At 44.6% G+C, this 15,150-nt stretch overlaps 1 protein-coding gene and 1 long non-coding RNA gene across 2 annotated transcripts in view; both read left to right on the top strand.

Moving 5' to 3' along the window:
• BAALC (BAALC binder of MAP3K1 and KLF4) overlaps positions 1 to 12,258 on the top strand; it is a 100,567-nt gene extending 88,309 nt beyond the window's left edge. Inside the window, exon 3 of the mRNA XM_066264634.1 lies at positions 10,840 to 12,258. Coding sequence (XP_066120731.1) covers positions 10,840 to 10,950 — 111 coding nt within the window. The 3' untranslated portion in view covers positions 10,951 to 12,258. The remainder of the gene's footprint in view (positions 1 to 10,839) is intronic.
• Positions 12,259 to 12,518: 260 nt separating this feature from the next.
• LOC136328486 (uncharacterized) lies at positions 12,519 to 13,778 on the top strand. Its single transcript, XR_010730058.1, has 2 exons — positions 12,519 to 13,018; positions 13,419 to 13,778. It is a non-coding gene; the product is annotated as an uncharacterized lncRNA (long non-coding RNA).
• The last annotated feature ends 1,372 nt before the right edge of the window (positions 13,779 to 15,150 follow it).

Here is a 15,150-nt window from a genome sequence, read left to right as displayed (position 1 = left end):
TTGCACAGCCAAAGACAATAAGAACAGAATAAAAAGACAAACTACATAATGGGGGAACATATTTGATAGTACATCTGATAAGGGGTTAATAACCAAAATTTATAAAGAACTTGTAAATCTCAACACCAGGAAGACAAACAATCCAATCAAAAAATGGGAAAAAGAAATGAATAGACACTTCTCCAAAGAGGACATACAGATGGCCAATAGGCATATGAAAAAATGCTCAACATCACTAATCATTAGAGAAATGCAAATTAAAACCACAATGAGATATCACCTCACACCAGTCAGAATGGTGCTCATCAATAAAACAACACAGAATAAGTGCTGGCGAGGATGTGGAGAAAAGGGAACCCACCTGCACTGCTGCTGGGAATGCAGACTGGTGCAGCCACTGTGGAAAACAGTATGGAGATTCCTCAAAAAACTGAAAATCGAACTGCCTTTTGACCCAGCTATCCCACTTTTAGGAATATACCCCAAGAACAGAAGTTGAGTGTTTTTGAGCTGCCTTCTTATTCTCAGCCAAGTGACCAGACCACGCTAAGGGGCTTAGCCAGTGCCTCGACTGAGTCTCAGCTAAGCTTCGTCCTCTGCACTCCCTCCCCCATTCCCGCCGTGTCTGTTGGCAAGATTTGCCCTTCAAAAAAGACAGACGAAGTCTCACAGAAATGGCTGTGGCCAAAGAGGGGATCCTGACCCAGAAAGGCGGTTAGGGCCACCCCAGAATGTCTGCTGGAGGGCAATACTATGACATAGCTGAAAAAAGCGTGTAAAGTAAACCTGAGTTTCTCCTAGAAAAACAAAAGCAGGCCATTAAGAGGAGGAGAAAATGGAATAAACTATTGAGAAAAACCAAAGAGAGGGAGACCTCTTAGAAAGGTACTTGGAGATACTCATTCCATCCTGGCCTTCTAGGGATATGGGGTGTGCATGCGTGTGTGTGTGTGTGTGTGTGTGTGTGTGTGTGTGTAGTGATTTGCACAAAGTATCTCTCTATTGGCTACTCCCTTATATAGATGAAGAATTGCAAGGCTCACTATTCATCTATTCCTCTAAAGGTCTGCAGAAAAACCAATTCTCCTAGAAAGCTTTTGGGGCAGAAACCTCCTCCTCCCCCTTTGTATTCCTCCTTTGCTCCCCGAGCCTACTTCGGAGTTGTGTGCTCCTGTGCACTTACTGATTACATGTTGGTTGAATGAGGCCAGCCTAATACTTTGCTAAAAGTAAAAAGGGTTCCCATGGCTCCACTCTCGCCCCCCACCCTGCCCCCCACCCCACTCCAGCACCACCACCAGATGACTGATGACTAGGCTGTGGGAGCCCGTCTCTAAAGCAGGCTCTACTGCCTTCCCAGTGTTTGATCTGAGGTTCAAGTTGCAAAGCAACACCTGCTTTTGGCACTTGATACCTGATGGATAAAAACCCCAGGCTGAGTCAGCCCAAGTGAGTACCTTGCATGGGGCTGTGGACTACACGGGATTTGTGTCAGATTTGGGGAGCTTTTGGGAGTTTTGCCTGAGGCATGTTTTGAACCCTGTCCTTGGAGGCCAGTATCTGGCCCGAGCTGGACCTGCTGAGATTAAATGTTTCCTGACTAACTTGAGTGAATGCCATCAAATTTATGAAGCAGCAGCAAATAAATCACGGAATTCAGGAACAGCTAGAGGTGTGTTATTGTCTGTCTCTCTTTAATGGGATTTGACTGAAAAGAAATAAAATGTCTTGAGTTACAGCTGACAAGGCTGTCTTTAACTTTTCGAGGAGGAGAGGAGGGAACTAGTATTTTCAGTGCCTACTATGAGCAGACACACCCCCATGGCGTTATCTCTAACCCTCAGAACTCTAGCAGGGGTCCCCAAACCTTTTACACAGGGGGCCAGTTCACTGTCCCTCAGACCGTTGGAGGGCCGCCACATACAGTGCTCCCCTCACTGACCACCAATGAAAGAGGTGCCCCTTCCGGAAGTGCGGCTGGGGCCAGATAAATGGCGTCAGAGGGCCGCAGTTTGGGGACGCCTGCAGCATCACTCCCCACCTGGGGAAACAGGCCCAGCAAGGTGGCACAGGGCCTCCATGGCCCAGGGAGTATGGCTTGCTGTGTTGGAATTCAAACCCAGGTCTGCCTGCCTCCAGGCCCCATGCTCTTCCTTCCTGTTACCTGAAACAAAATGGTGGAGGATTTCAAGTGAGCTTTGGCAGGTGTGGGAGGCTGGATGTGGAACCTGGGCCACCACTTTTAGTTTAACTCACTACCTATAAATGACATGGGCCTTGGGCCAATTGTATGGCCAGAGTGACTCCAGCTGCCTCTTCGGGGAAGGGAACACAGCAAGCATCTCTTAGGGACAGTGCAAGGACCAATCAGTGAGAAGCATAACTGAAACCCCATAGGAAAGTTGATGTTGAGGTGGGGCCATATTTCCAAGGGTTGTTTTTCTCTCTCTCTGAAGATATATCTTCACACACGTGTTCTTCATCAGATAATTTGTTGGGAGTCTATTAGGCAAAGGGCGTTAAATTAGACTCTGGAGATACCGAGGTAAACAACAGACTGACTGGATCCTTATCTTCTTAAAGTTGATAATCTCATGAGGATGTAGAAATAAACAAGTAAACAAGCAAATAAATATATAATCAAGCCACGGGTAAAGGCCAGGGGGAAGCACAGCGTGGGGAGAGTAGGATGGCCCTCTGCTTGTATGTGCTTAGGACATCATCACATCCATAAGAAATCATTCACCGAGTAGCTCTGGGGGGGAACGGGAGCAGAGTGTGTGAGCAACGGCTGCTTTTCAGTGGGCCCTTCTCTACTCTGAATTTCTTTTACCCTAATTATGTATTGCTTTTATAGTTAAAATGCTAGTTAAACAGAAAAATCAGGGTCTGATAAACCATCATTTCAGCCTTTTTTTCTTTGTGGTCCGCAAGGAACTGTGAAAAGGTTCGTGCAACCTCATGTTAGGTAGAGATCTATCTGTGGAGTCAAAGTGAAGCTGAGACATCTCTTTCCGTCTGGGGGGAAAGTGAGAAAGGGCTGAACAGATATAGCAGCACTGGAGTCCAGACCTCCCCAGATGGTCACGCTGTCCCCACTTCCTCAGGGAATGAGCTGCGGCAGTGCCTTTAAACCCCCAGAGAAACAAACCCATCTGGCTTTGAGGTGGCCAGGTTATCGCAGTCAATCTGGTTACCCGTGAGAAATGGCAGCCAGTTCATTACTTTTAATTAAAGAGGCGGTATTAAGAGGACTAAGATCAATGATTCACGGGGTACGAAACCTGCAGAAATTAAAACGAGGCAAGGGAAGAATTGAAAAGCTGTAAAACTGGGTGAGAAACAAGAGGTGGCCCATTAACAAGCCTCAATGGTGAGAAAACTCACAGAACAAGAATTTTAGATGTGGAAGAAGGACTGAATTAGCAGACAGCCAAAAAAGCTCAAGGTGTCAAGTAGACTTCTGTCGTCATTGAATTGGGGACTATAAGACTTTTTTTTTTTTTAAAGCCAGTAATTGCAATAATTTTCTTTTCCTGTCATTAATTTAAAAAGTAGGATGTTAAATAAAAAGGTTTGGCTGGTTGAAAACCACCTCAGAAGGGAAAACATCTATGTTATACAAAATGTCATAGACCCTAAGGAACAATGCTGTCATTGTTCCGTGTATCTCTAGCACTCCTTTCCCATGGGAGGGCAAAGCAACTTACCTCCTGGAACTTCTAGAGAAAATAATCTGGCATTGTAGTTCTCTGTCTTGTCTTCTTTCTCCCTCATGTGGGCTGGAAACCTGAGGTTTCCAAGTTGTGACTAAACTGCAGTGACAACTGACCCCTGAATGTCGGAGCTGCTCTAGAAGGGGTGGCCCCTTCCCACTGATGCCTCAGACTTGAAAGCTTCTCCTTTATAAATTGCTTCCAAGAAAATGCATTGTTGTTCCAATCGTTTGCTTTTCTAGATGTCACCTAGTGTCATTATTTGTAAAAGGCGAAAGATTTATGCGAGCTGAAGAAAAACCAGAGTATTTGTAGTGTCATTTTTTGGAAATGGATTTGCCTGTGACGCGAAACTTTCTGTGCCCATCAGTGGAAGACAGGACTCCAGTTTGTCCTTTGTCCAAGTGCATGTCTGATGAAGTTGTTATTACTGATGTTATTTAAAAGAACTAGGAGCCACAGTCATAGTTTCAGAAGAATTGGAGTTCTATGTAAATTTGGTCTGTTTGACTGGCATCATTTTGCAATTAGAACTAATGTGAATGGTTCTCAGTTGGGGTGATTAACTGTCCTGAGGAGGCTCCCAGAATGTAGGACTTTCAGTTTTAAAACAGGTCAGTCTTGGGCAAACCAGGAGAAGTTGATCACCCTGTTAATCAGTGGTAGTCAACCTGGTTCCTACTGCCCACTAGTGGGCATTCCATCTTTCACGGTGGGCGATAGTGGAGCAACCAAAGTATAAATAAAAAGATAGATTTAACTATAGTAAGTTGTTTTAAAAGATTTATTCTGCCAAACTTAGCAAAAATCCGACATAAAGTACTTGGTAAGTAATTATTATTATATGCTTTAAGTTGCTGTAACTCTGCTTTATGAATTTTATAAAGTAAAGTTACTTCCCTACTTTATAAATCACCATTACTGTGGAACCGGTGGGCGGTTAGAAAATTTTACTACTAAACAGAGATACAAAAGTGGGTGGTAGGTATAAAAAGGTTGGCTATCCTTGCTGTTAATGCTGAGTGACATGTTCAATTTTCTCAGAGAAACCTAAGCAGTAGGCATTATTCCCCCAGTTCAGGTAAGGGGACTGAGATTCAAAGTTTAAAGCAACAGGTCTGGTGACAGCAAATGGGTGGGGAGCAAATTCTTGTGCTAAGTGCAGGTCTCTCTGGCCCCCAACTTTGTCCTTTGAACAGCTCCATTGTGCAGGCTTTTGACATGCAGATTTAAGAAATTGCCCCTTTGTACTTGAGATTCACACCATACATCTTCTGTGGCTGTTCTGGGCATAACTATTTTGTAGCCTTTGACTCTTAAACTGGTTGGGAAATTAAGAATCAACCAACTACTGAATATTTGCTTAGATTTTTTTAAGCATAGAAAAACAAACTGAAATATAGAGCAGAACATTTTCTGTGTATAATTTTTAATAACCGTTTATGAAATCTTGCCAATAACTCTAAAGAAAGCAGTTAGGCAGTTTGGAAAATTTACATTTCATCTGGAACACTCTCTTACTGCCCACCAATTTGAGGGGAATGCTGCCGTGAACTTGGCTCGTTTCAATAAGACCTCTGTGTCCCTAGTCCGTTCCCAGTCCCCAAAGCTTTTAAGCAATAACACCTGAAATCAGAGGGAATTAGTCTCATAATTGCCACATTTGTCTTTAGGAAACAAAATTGGTTGTGGAACTTTATGAGTTTTCTTGCTTTTCGGGAAAAATAAACCCAGAGATGGCACTGCTGGCTCTGGTGCCAGGATAGGCTTGAAAGAGCTGAGTGTGAGGCTGAATCCTCAGACAGCACTGACCGCCGATTGTTAAAGCAAGGGTACGCGACAAACGTGGTCTGCTTGCACTCGTTCATTTATTCAACCAAAGTTACACTGAGAGCCTGCTGTGTCTCGCTGCGCTAAGCTCTGGCAACATGAAGAGAAAACAATGAAATCCTGTCGCATGCAGTCAATGAGTAAGGTTAACATTGCATATAGTCAAAGTCATCCTTAAACTACAAACCACTGTTAAGGGAAATCGAAAAAGATACAATGAGATGGAAGAATATTCCTTGCTCTTGGATAGGAAGAATAAATATAATCAAGATGGCCATATTACCCAAAGCAATATACAAATTTAATGCAATTCCCATCAAAATTCCAATGACATTTTTTAAAGAAATGGAACAAAAAATCATCAGATTTATATGGAACTATAAAAAACCCCGAATAGCCAAAGCAATCCTAAAGAAAAAGAACGAAGCTGGGGGCATTACAATACCTGACTTCAAACTATATTATAGAGCCACGACAATTAAAACAGCACGGTATTGACAGAGAAATAAACATTCAGACCAATGGAACAGAATAGAAAGTCCATAAATAAAACCACATATATATGGTCAAATAATTTTTGATAAAGGGGCCAACAACACACAATGGAGAAAAGAAAGCCTCTTCAATAAATGGTGCTGGGAAAACTGGAAAGCCACATGCAAAAGAATGAAACTCGACTGCAGTTTGTCCCCTTGTACGAAAATTAATTCAAAATGGATCAAAGACCTAAATCTAAGACCTGAAACAATAAAGTACATAGAAGAAGACATAGGTTCTAAACTCATGGGCCTTGGTTTTAAAGAGCATTTTATGAATTTGACTCCAAAGGCAAGAAGTGAAGGCAAAGATAAATGAATGGGACTACATCAGACTAAGAAGTTTTTGCTCAGCAAGAGAAACTGAAAACAAAATAAACAGACAGCCAACTAAATGGGAAATGATATTTTCAAACAACAGCTCAGATAAGGGCCTAATATCCAAAATATACAAAGAACTCATAAAACTCAACAACAAACAAACAATCCAATAAAAAAATGGGAAGAGGACATGAACAGACACTTCTCTCAGGAAGAAATACAAATGGCCAACAGATATATGAAAAGATGCTCATCTTTTTAGTTATTAGAGAAATGCAAATCAAAACTGCAATGAGATACCACCTCACACCTGTTCGATTAGCTATTATTAACAAGACAGGTAATAGCAAATGTTGGAGAGGCTGTAGAGAAAAAGGAACCCTCATTCACTGTTGGTGGGAATGTAAAGTAGTACAACCATTATGGAAGAAAGTATGGTGGTTCCTCAAAAAACTGAAAATAGAACTACCTATGACCCAGCAATCCCTCTACTGGGTATATACCCCAAAACACAGAAACATTGATATGTAAAGACACATGCAGCCCCATGTTCATTGCAGCATTGTTCACAGTGGCCAAGACATGGAAACAACCAAAAAGCCCTTCAATAGAAGACTGGATAAAGAAGATGTGGCACATATACACTATGGAATACCACCCACCCATAAGAAATGATGACATCAGATCATTTACAACAAAATGGTGGGATCCTGATAACATTATATGGAGTGAAATAAGTAAATCAGAAAAAAACAAGAACTGTATTATTCCATATGTAGATGGGACATAAAAATGAGACCTAGAGACATTGATAAGAGTGTGGTGGTTACGGTGGGGGGGGAGGGGCACAAAGAAAACTAGATAGAAGGTGACGGAGGACAATCTGACTTTGGGTAATGGATATGCAACATAATTGATTGACAAGATAACCTGGACATGTTTTCTTTGAACATATGTACCCTGATTTATTGATATCACCCTAGTAAAATTAAAAAAAAAAGTCATCCTTAAACATTCCCCAAATCACCTATCCAGCATTACCTACGGGCAGGTTTCTCAGAAACAGGGCCTGCGATCAGGATTCTCATAGGAGTGAGAGATTGGAAGAGTCTCCGGTGAAACCCAGAAGGAGTTGGGGAAGCAGCGTGGGGCAGAGGACCAAGTTCAGCAAACACACCAGCCCAGCTTAGCGGCTGTGGTCTAGCCTCAGTCCGATCCCACAGGGAACTCTGAGCATGAGTGGCATCAGATTTATACCCACTTGAGGCAAAATTGTCCTCTTGTGTCCCCTACGGTCAGGTGTTGGCTTTGGGCTGCTCCAGGAATTAGGGTGTAACCTCTTGGGCATCTCTGGTGAAGTGGCTCCAATCAGATGAAGGCAGTTTTCAAAAGAAGGGCGCTGTTGTGAGTGGACAGCAGCTCAAACAGCAGCCAGGGGATGGCTGCACCAGAGCGGTGCCTTGCCAGCAGCCACCACAGGGTTTGCAGGTGTGATAGAAACCTACAGGTCATCTGTTAATAAAGACAACAGAGCAATCTCTTTTTCTCTAGTGGCTCAACAGTCTACTGTTTCTTTGGATGCACTACAGATAAAGTAGTTGCTTTGTATTCAAGAGCTGTATTGTATAAAAATATGCATTTGTCATCAGTACACTCACAACCAGCATGGGGAGGCACTCCCGCCTTGGGAGACGCTCCTGAAGATCAGAGACTGACTGGCTTTCCCTGGAAGCAGATGCCAAGATGGCATTAGACAGGATGTCCATTGGCAAGTGCCCTGTCAACACCTGTGGGAGGGAGGGCTGGAAGCGGGAGCAGGCAGAGGGAGGGAGGGAGTTGAGCCACAGTGCAGGTCCGACACAGCCCACACGGAGCTCTGAAGATGAACGGCCTGTCAGAGCTGGCCTGCTTTAGGCCAAACAGCCCAGCTTTCCACCCCTGCATTAACCCCCCTCATTGGGCCACCTTGGGAAGGACAAAGCCCTGGGTAAGGTGGCTCTACTCTGCAGGGACAACTGGAGGCTCTTTGCTGACTGCACTCCTGGGAAGGGACTCAGCAGCACGTATCTGTTCATTCACGACGGAGACAACTCACAGGGCACATCTCATGCTCACTCCAAGCATGTGGTCCTTGAGTGGAATGGCCACAGAATTGCCCATCACTAATTAAAGTTTCCTCATGGGGGGTCGGGAGGGTTGAACACATATGGTTGAAGAATCTACAGTTTAGTCAATGCTTTCATATGTAATATAAAGCCTGGAATTTTATCCTTGGTGCATCATTACTTAGAAGTGGATACTCTATCCTATTTTTCACTTATTATACTAAGTCTTTTTTTTCTGTTCTTATTTAGTGACAGGCATCATGCTAGGAATCTTACATGCATTTCCTTATTTAATCCTTATAATAACCTTATGTGGATGGTACTATTATTCTCCATTTTATTTAATTTTTTTTATAAATTTTTATTTTAATGGGGTGACATCAACAAATCATTGTACATATATTCAAAGAAAACATGTCCAGGTTATCTTGTCATTAATTCTGTTGCATACCCATCACCCAAAGTCAGATTGTCTTCCGTCACCTTTTATCTAGTTTTCTTTGTGCCCCTCCCCCTCTCTCTCCTTCCATCCTCCCACCCCCTGTAACCACCACACTCTTGTCCATGTCTCTTAGTCTCGTTTTTATGCCCCACCAATGTATGGAATCCTGCAGTTCTTGTTTTTTTCTGATTTACTTATTTCACTCCGTATAATGTTATCAAGATCCCACCATTTTGTTGTAAGTGATCCGATGTCATCATTTCTTATGGTTGAATAGTATACCATGGTGTATATGTGCCACATATTCTTTATCCAATCTTCTATTGTTTTTACAGTGATTAAAGCCTTTAAGCAAACTCTTGGCCAATACAGCAAGAATCCATAAAAGAGTAGTGTCCTTAACATGTTCACCAAGTCCAAGTTGGCCCCAACACCATGCCAAATCCCTGAAAAATGCAACCCGACCCCAGTTCAGTCTGTTAGGAGCTGTCACAAGGAGCAGGAGTCCAGAAAAAGTCCGCATGGCACTGGAATTGTTGTCACAATTCTATACTTTGCAGCTCACGTCCAAGTCCCAATGACCGCTGCTTCTAGCTGGTAATGATTCAGGTAGACTGGAAAAGCCATCTGGAGCATGTGTGGGGATGAAGCTTCTGTTCTCCTCTGCCTGGAGAGATGAGACCAGGTTGCTTTTCCCTGGAGCTCTGCAACTGTGGCTTGGTAAAGAGAAACTTGGGATACACTAAGCTGGGTGGCAAAGGTAGATTAATAATAGAAGTTGGCAAAAGGGGGAAAGAGAGCTCTAAATTAGGAGTAGGTCCCAGCCTGAAATATGAGTGGGGCATTGAGGTAGGAGGAATAAAGGAAACACTATATATTAAACAAAGCAGCAGAAAATAGGACTATCAACACCCACAACAGAAATCTTCGAGGGAAGAAGAAAAAAACCTGACTATTCAGGCAAGACATAGTTAAGTGGCCCTTGTGCAAATGAGGTCAGTTTACCTGCTTCTTGGAAGAAATACCCTAGGCTTGTCCACAGTGTCGTAGATGGGGCCAATGGCCCTGGGCACCTTCTGCCTTCAGTGGCAAACCCCAGCATTCTGGGCAAGGTTAGGTCACAGGTGGCTGGAGCAGGGCTGGAAGAGACTGAACTCTCCCTTAGAGGAGCGAGGGGGAAGCCTACCTTCCAGTGTCCCTGTTTCCTCACAGCAGAGGCATGTAAGCCTGGCAGGCTTTAGCTCAATGACCTTCCTTTCCACTATTGAAGCAGGACCCAGATGGCATCCTATGAGACCCCTTTGGGGCACTGGAGCCTTTAAGGGCATATCCTAAAAGCTGGTAGTTCCCCTGATCTCTATTGGGCTTTTTCTGCCTCTTGGTATCTTAAAAGCCATGCTCAAAAGATCTCGCTGAGGGGTTTGAGGATTCCCATCTGCCTATATAAATCTTTTCCATATATTTGGAGCTATCTGGAGCTATTCTCCATTTTATAAATGAGGGAACTAAAGGTTAGAGAGGTTAGAAAAAAGTGAAATTATATAGTCAGTATTTAAACCAAAGTCTGACTCCAAAGCTCAAATCCTAAACTACTCTACTGTGAAACCTTTCATGTCCCCTTTGAGGGACCTGAGCTAATTCATTCATTGGTTTAGCAATGTTTCACTAAGCATGCCTTAATTCCAGGCTCTGTGATGGGCTCCGTGGTATTACAGATCCAACAGAGATGACTATGAAAAGAAGCATGTGTACATGTGTTCTTGTGGGTCATTCTTCCTGCCTCTGTGCATGTGTGTGTGCACATGTGTGTAACAATCTCAAGAGACTAATGCAAATGTAAGAACCTTTGAATGTCTCCTACTCAATCCACTGTGTTAAACTTTTAACAGGCTAAAAGAGATGCAAAGCGAATGCCTGTGAAAGAAGTTACCATTAACGTAACAGACAGCATCCGACAGGTGGACAGAACTCGAAGAATTACAAAGAACTGCGTCAACTAGCAGAGTGTCTAACTAGAAGGGCGGATGGACTTCTTCGGTGCCTGTCACATACCGGATCCCACCAAGGAAGCTTGAAGGAGTGGGTGCCCCTTGCTGAACGTGAATGCTGCTGAATGCCTTGCAAGACTGTCTTATCCGGTAGCCCACACCTGCCTGAGCTGTTGGGACATTCTCAGCCTCTTGTTTTTCACATAAATGTATCGGCACACTAGTCACATATGGTAATAAACTGCTAATAAGCAGTTCAGTGTGCCTCTTTGCAATGTCTGTACTTAGGTCTGACTTAGAAGTGCTGAGCTAAAGCCACCGGCCAGTTTTTGAAGCAGAGAGAGCAAGTAGAAGCAGTGGGTTCTGGAGGTGAGAAAGTCACGCGTCAGCTCCACGTTCCCTGGCCGTGGTAGTGTGTGCTGTTTCAGGCAAGCTTGTTCTTTCCTCCCTCCTTTTTGAATGGCACCATCACAAAGCTTAGTGTGTTCACTCAAAAGTTGGCTCTCACCCAACTTTAAATCCTGATATATGAGAAATCAAACAGGAGAACAAACCCCATCAGCACCCATGGTGTGTCTTTGGGAGGTCTCTGTGATGCAATCACACCCTTTTCTCATCTTTTTTCAATGCCCCCTTCCCCCCATGCTGGTGTTCATATCAGCCTTTGAACTATCATATCACAGTTGTTGTGGTCAATGCATCCAACCTAGGATGCCCCCGCGGGCAAGGCCAGACACTGCATTTTTCATAGCTCTCTGGTTCCCTTTGCTTATGTTCTTGACTGTTTTCTCTTTCCAATCAGGCCATTTGCAATTGTTATTCAAAGAGTGGACACTGCTCACAAAAGGAGATAACGCAGAGCATGGTGGCTGCACACATGGCCTCCTTGCCCTCTCTGTACACACCCAGCACCATGCCATTTTGGCATCTTCAAAGGAATCCCTTTAGAAAGTCCGCACCTGGTGGACATGCATTCCCATTGACATTAGATTGCTATGCACTGTCTTAGAAATCAGGTAGCTGATGCAGCAGAAAAAAAATGTTTTCATGGGAATAAAATTTTCTAGCATTTCTTTAAACATGGTAAGGTGGAAATATTTTCCTCCAAAGTAATGTAGCATGGCCCTGGGAAAGGTAGAACCAAAGTTGTACCAAATGATACCAATAAACTCCATGTGTAGCAGAAACAGGCAGCCTGATGGTGTGTGCTTATGTAACAATCCAGAGAATTGACGTCAGCAGTTACAGTCCAGACACTCGGTCTCCTTACTGCCGACTCCACTATTCCTCAAACACAGCGGCAGTCTTCCTTTTCCTTCCTTCCTTCCTTCCTTCCTTCCTTCCTTCCTTCCTTCCTTCCTTCCTCCCTCCCTCCCTCCCTCCCTCCCTCCCTCCCTCCCTCCCTCTCTCCCTCTCCCTCCCTCCCTCTCTCCCTCCTTTCTTCCTCCCTCCCTCCCTCCTTTTTCCTTTCCTCCCTCCTTTCCCCCCTCCTCCCTCCCTCCTTCGCTCCCTGACTCCCTCCCTTGCTCCCTCTCTCCCTCCCTTCCTCACTCCCTTTTTCCCTCCCTCCCTCCCTCCCTCCCTCCCTCCTTCCCTTCTGTAGATTGTATATTCATTAAACATTAAGTGCCAACCCTGTACCAGGCACCATGCAGACACTGAGAGCTTTGGAGTCTGGCCAGTCCCCACTGTGTATGCTGTATCTGACAGTAGACTTAGTGACCGGGAGGCTGAGACACTGAAGTGTGGTGTGTTACGGATTGCCCTGCAGTGTAATCTCACTTTTATAGTCAGGACAGATTTCTGTATTAAACTCTGGGTGTCCTAATCACTGTACAAGACTTTTTGCCATACACACAAAACTACAGTTTTCCCAAACCTTTATCATTTTCTGACTCTTTGAGAAAGGGATTTTCAGGAACTCCATGTTTTGAAATCTTAAATAATAATAATAAAAGGAAAACCTGTGTCCCCACTGGCGTTACTCAGCAGGAACCCCAACTGCCAGAGGTCAGCATTGCTCCTGCAGGTTCAAGGGCTCACTTCTCCGAGGACACAAGTGTTGTGTTTTTTTGTTGTTGTTTTTTGTTTGTTTGTTTTGTATTTTCTGAAGCTGGAAACAGGGAGAGACAGACAGACTCCCGCATGCGCCCGACCGGGATCCACCCGGCACGCCCACCAGGGGGCAACGCTCTGCCCCTCCGGGGTGTCGCTCTGTTGCGACCAGAGCCACTCTAGCGCCTGGGGCAGAGGCCAAGGAGCCATCCCCAGTGCCCGGGCCATCCTTGTTCCAATGGAGCCTCGCTGCGGGAGGGGAAGAGAGAGAGAGAGAGGAAGGAGAGGGGGAGGGGTGGAGAAGCAGATGGGCGCCTCTCCTGTGTGCCCTGGCCAGGAATCGAACCCGGGACTTCTGCACGCCAGGCCGACGCTCTACCACTGAGCCAACCGGCCAGGGCCAAGTATTGTGTTTTTGTGTAGAGTATTCCTTCACCAGTCACGGCTGTCAGCCACGGGCTAAGCCTAGTTTCTCTTTACAACATTGTGTTTCATCACTTAGCTGCTGCGTGTTGTTTGGAATTTACCAATTTGAGAGGGTGTCTCTGTTTTATATAGAAGCAGTTACTTCGGGAGGAGAAGGGAACAAAGGGTGTATATGATCTGACCCTCTGCAGAACAACCTGGATTTCACCAAGACAGTGACCAGAAGTTAAACAACGTTATTGAAAATTCATCCAGCATTTTTAAAATATGTTTATGATATCAAAACTGATTCTTACTATCCTATTAGCATAACTTTCTATTGCAAAGTTTGTGTCAATAAAGTCATCAATTTCAAACATGGACAGTTACAAGGAATCTTTACTGGGACCTTAAATTTGTATGTAGAGCTGCTTAGATTTTTTTCTCTTTAAAGCAAATACCTTCCACATAAATGATTCCTTTGAATCCTCCAAAAAGCTCTGTGAAGTAGGTAAGAAGAACACTATTAATGCCAAGTTATATTATGAAATATTATGGTCCCCTAGCCAAAAAGTGATGGAACAGTGATTCAAGTGAGAGAAGTTGTTCTGCAAATTCAGTGCTTTTCCCACCATATAACATGGAACCTGTCCTGGCAAGAAGGCCCAGCGAGGATGGGAGACTCAGATGCTCAGGGGGGGATTGCCACAGGCTCTGAGACAACACTGAGCCCAAGTCGAAGGCGGTGGAGGCTGTACCTAAAGAGGGCAGGTGAGCTCTTGGGTGCTGTAATGCTGGTGGCCAAGGCCAGGTAGGTCCACATTGGATTCAGACAGATGGTAGAGAAACTGCAGAGCTGAAAAGCATAGGGTCATTCTCATTTATTTGATTCTTGCAATGGCAGACGAGCAAACAGGCAGGGAAAACCGCTTCTCACGGTAGCAAGCAAGCAATCTCCCTGAGGGCAAACATCTGTAGTCTTACATAGGTCACACGTGTGGCTGTGCCATATGCTCATGCACTAATCGTGCACAGTGCAAGCAAGCGAGCCTAACACAGCTGTTTTCTGTCTGGCTCATGCTCCTTTACCCCTCCAGAGGGGTGACTCTGACCTACTGTGACACGGCACCTTTGGTGAAAGTCAGAGGGAAGAGAGACTAGTTTACAATTCAAAGGAGATTAAACTTGCACCCTTCAGAATTGCCGCCAAGACCTGAAGGTGAGGGAAGCCATGGCAGCCAGGGACCTCCTCATTCTGCCAATACCCCAGGAACTCCCTGAATATGCAGCTGAAGCACTGCACCTCCTCACCCTTTTCCTGCTGCCCGCCCCACGCCCCAGGCTCCTTGCACACCGTGTGCCCTTCCTGTCTAAGCCCTGCTATGCTGCACCCATTTATGATGCCCACTAGCCCCACTGTCTGGCTGCCCACATGCTGCAGAAAAGAAATCCATCTAATCTCCTGTAGACAGGGTTCATAAAACCATCAACTCTGCTAGACCAAATGGCAGACGGGCTTTATTTGGCTGTCATGGCGTTAAAACTTGGGAAATGTACAAAGAAAGCCTGCCCTGGCATAGGCTCCTAGTTTAGAACTCCAATATCCATTCTCCCCTCTTCCTTGGATGGGCTAAAGGTTACCCACTTAGACTAAAATTACACCTCTCAGCTTCCTCTGCAGCTAAGAGTAGCTATATGAGTAAGTTCTGGCTAATGAAATGAAAGAGTGAGTCATGGAAGCTTCTAGGAAGT

This window comes from Saccopteryx bilineata, chromosome 3, assembly GCF_036850765.1.
Source record: "Saccopteryx bilineata isolate mSacBil1 chromosome 3, mSacBil1_pri_phased_curated, whole genome shotgun sequence".
In the NCBI taxonomy this organism is placed as follows: Eukaryota; Metazoa; Chordata; class Mammalia; order Chiroptera; family Emballonuridae; genus Saccopteryx; species Saccopteryx bilineata.
Note: the sequence above shows the minus strand (reverse complement) of the source record. Positions and strands in the feature narration are given on the sequence as shown.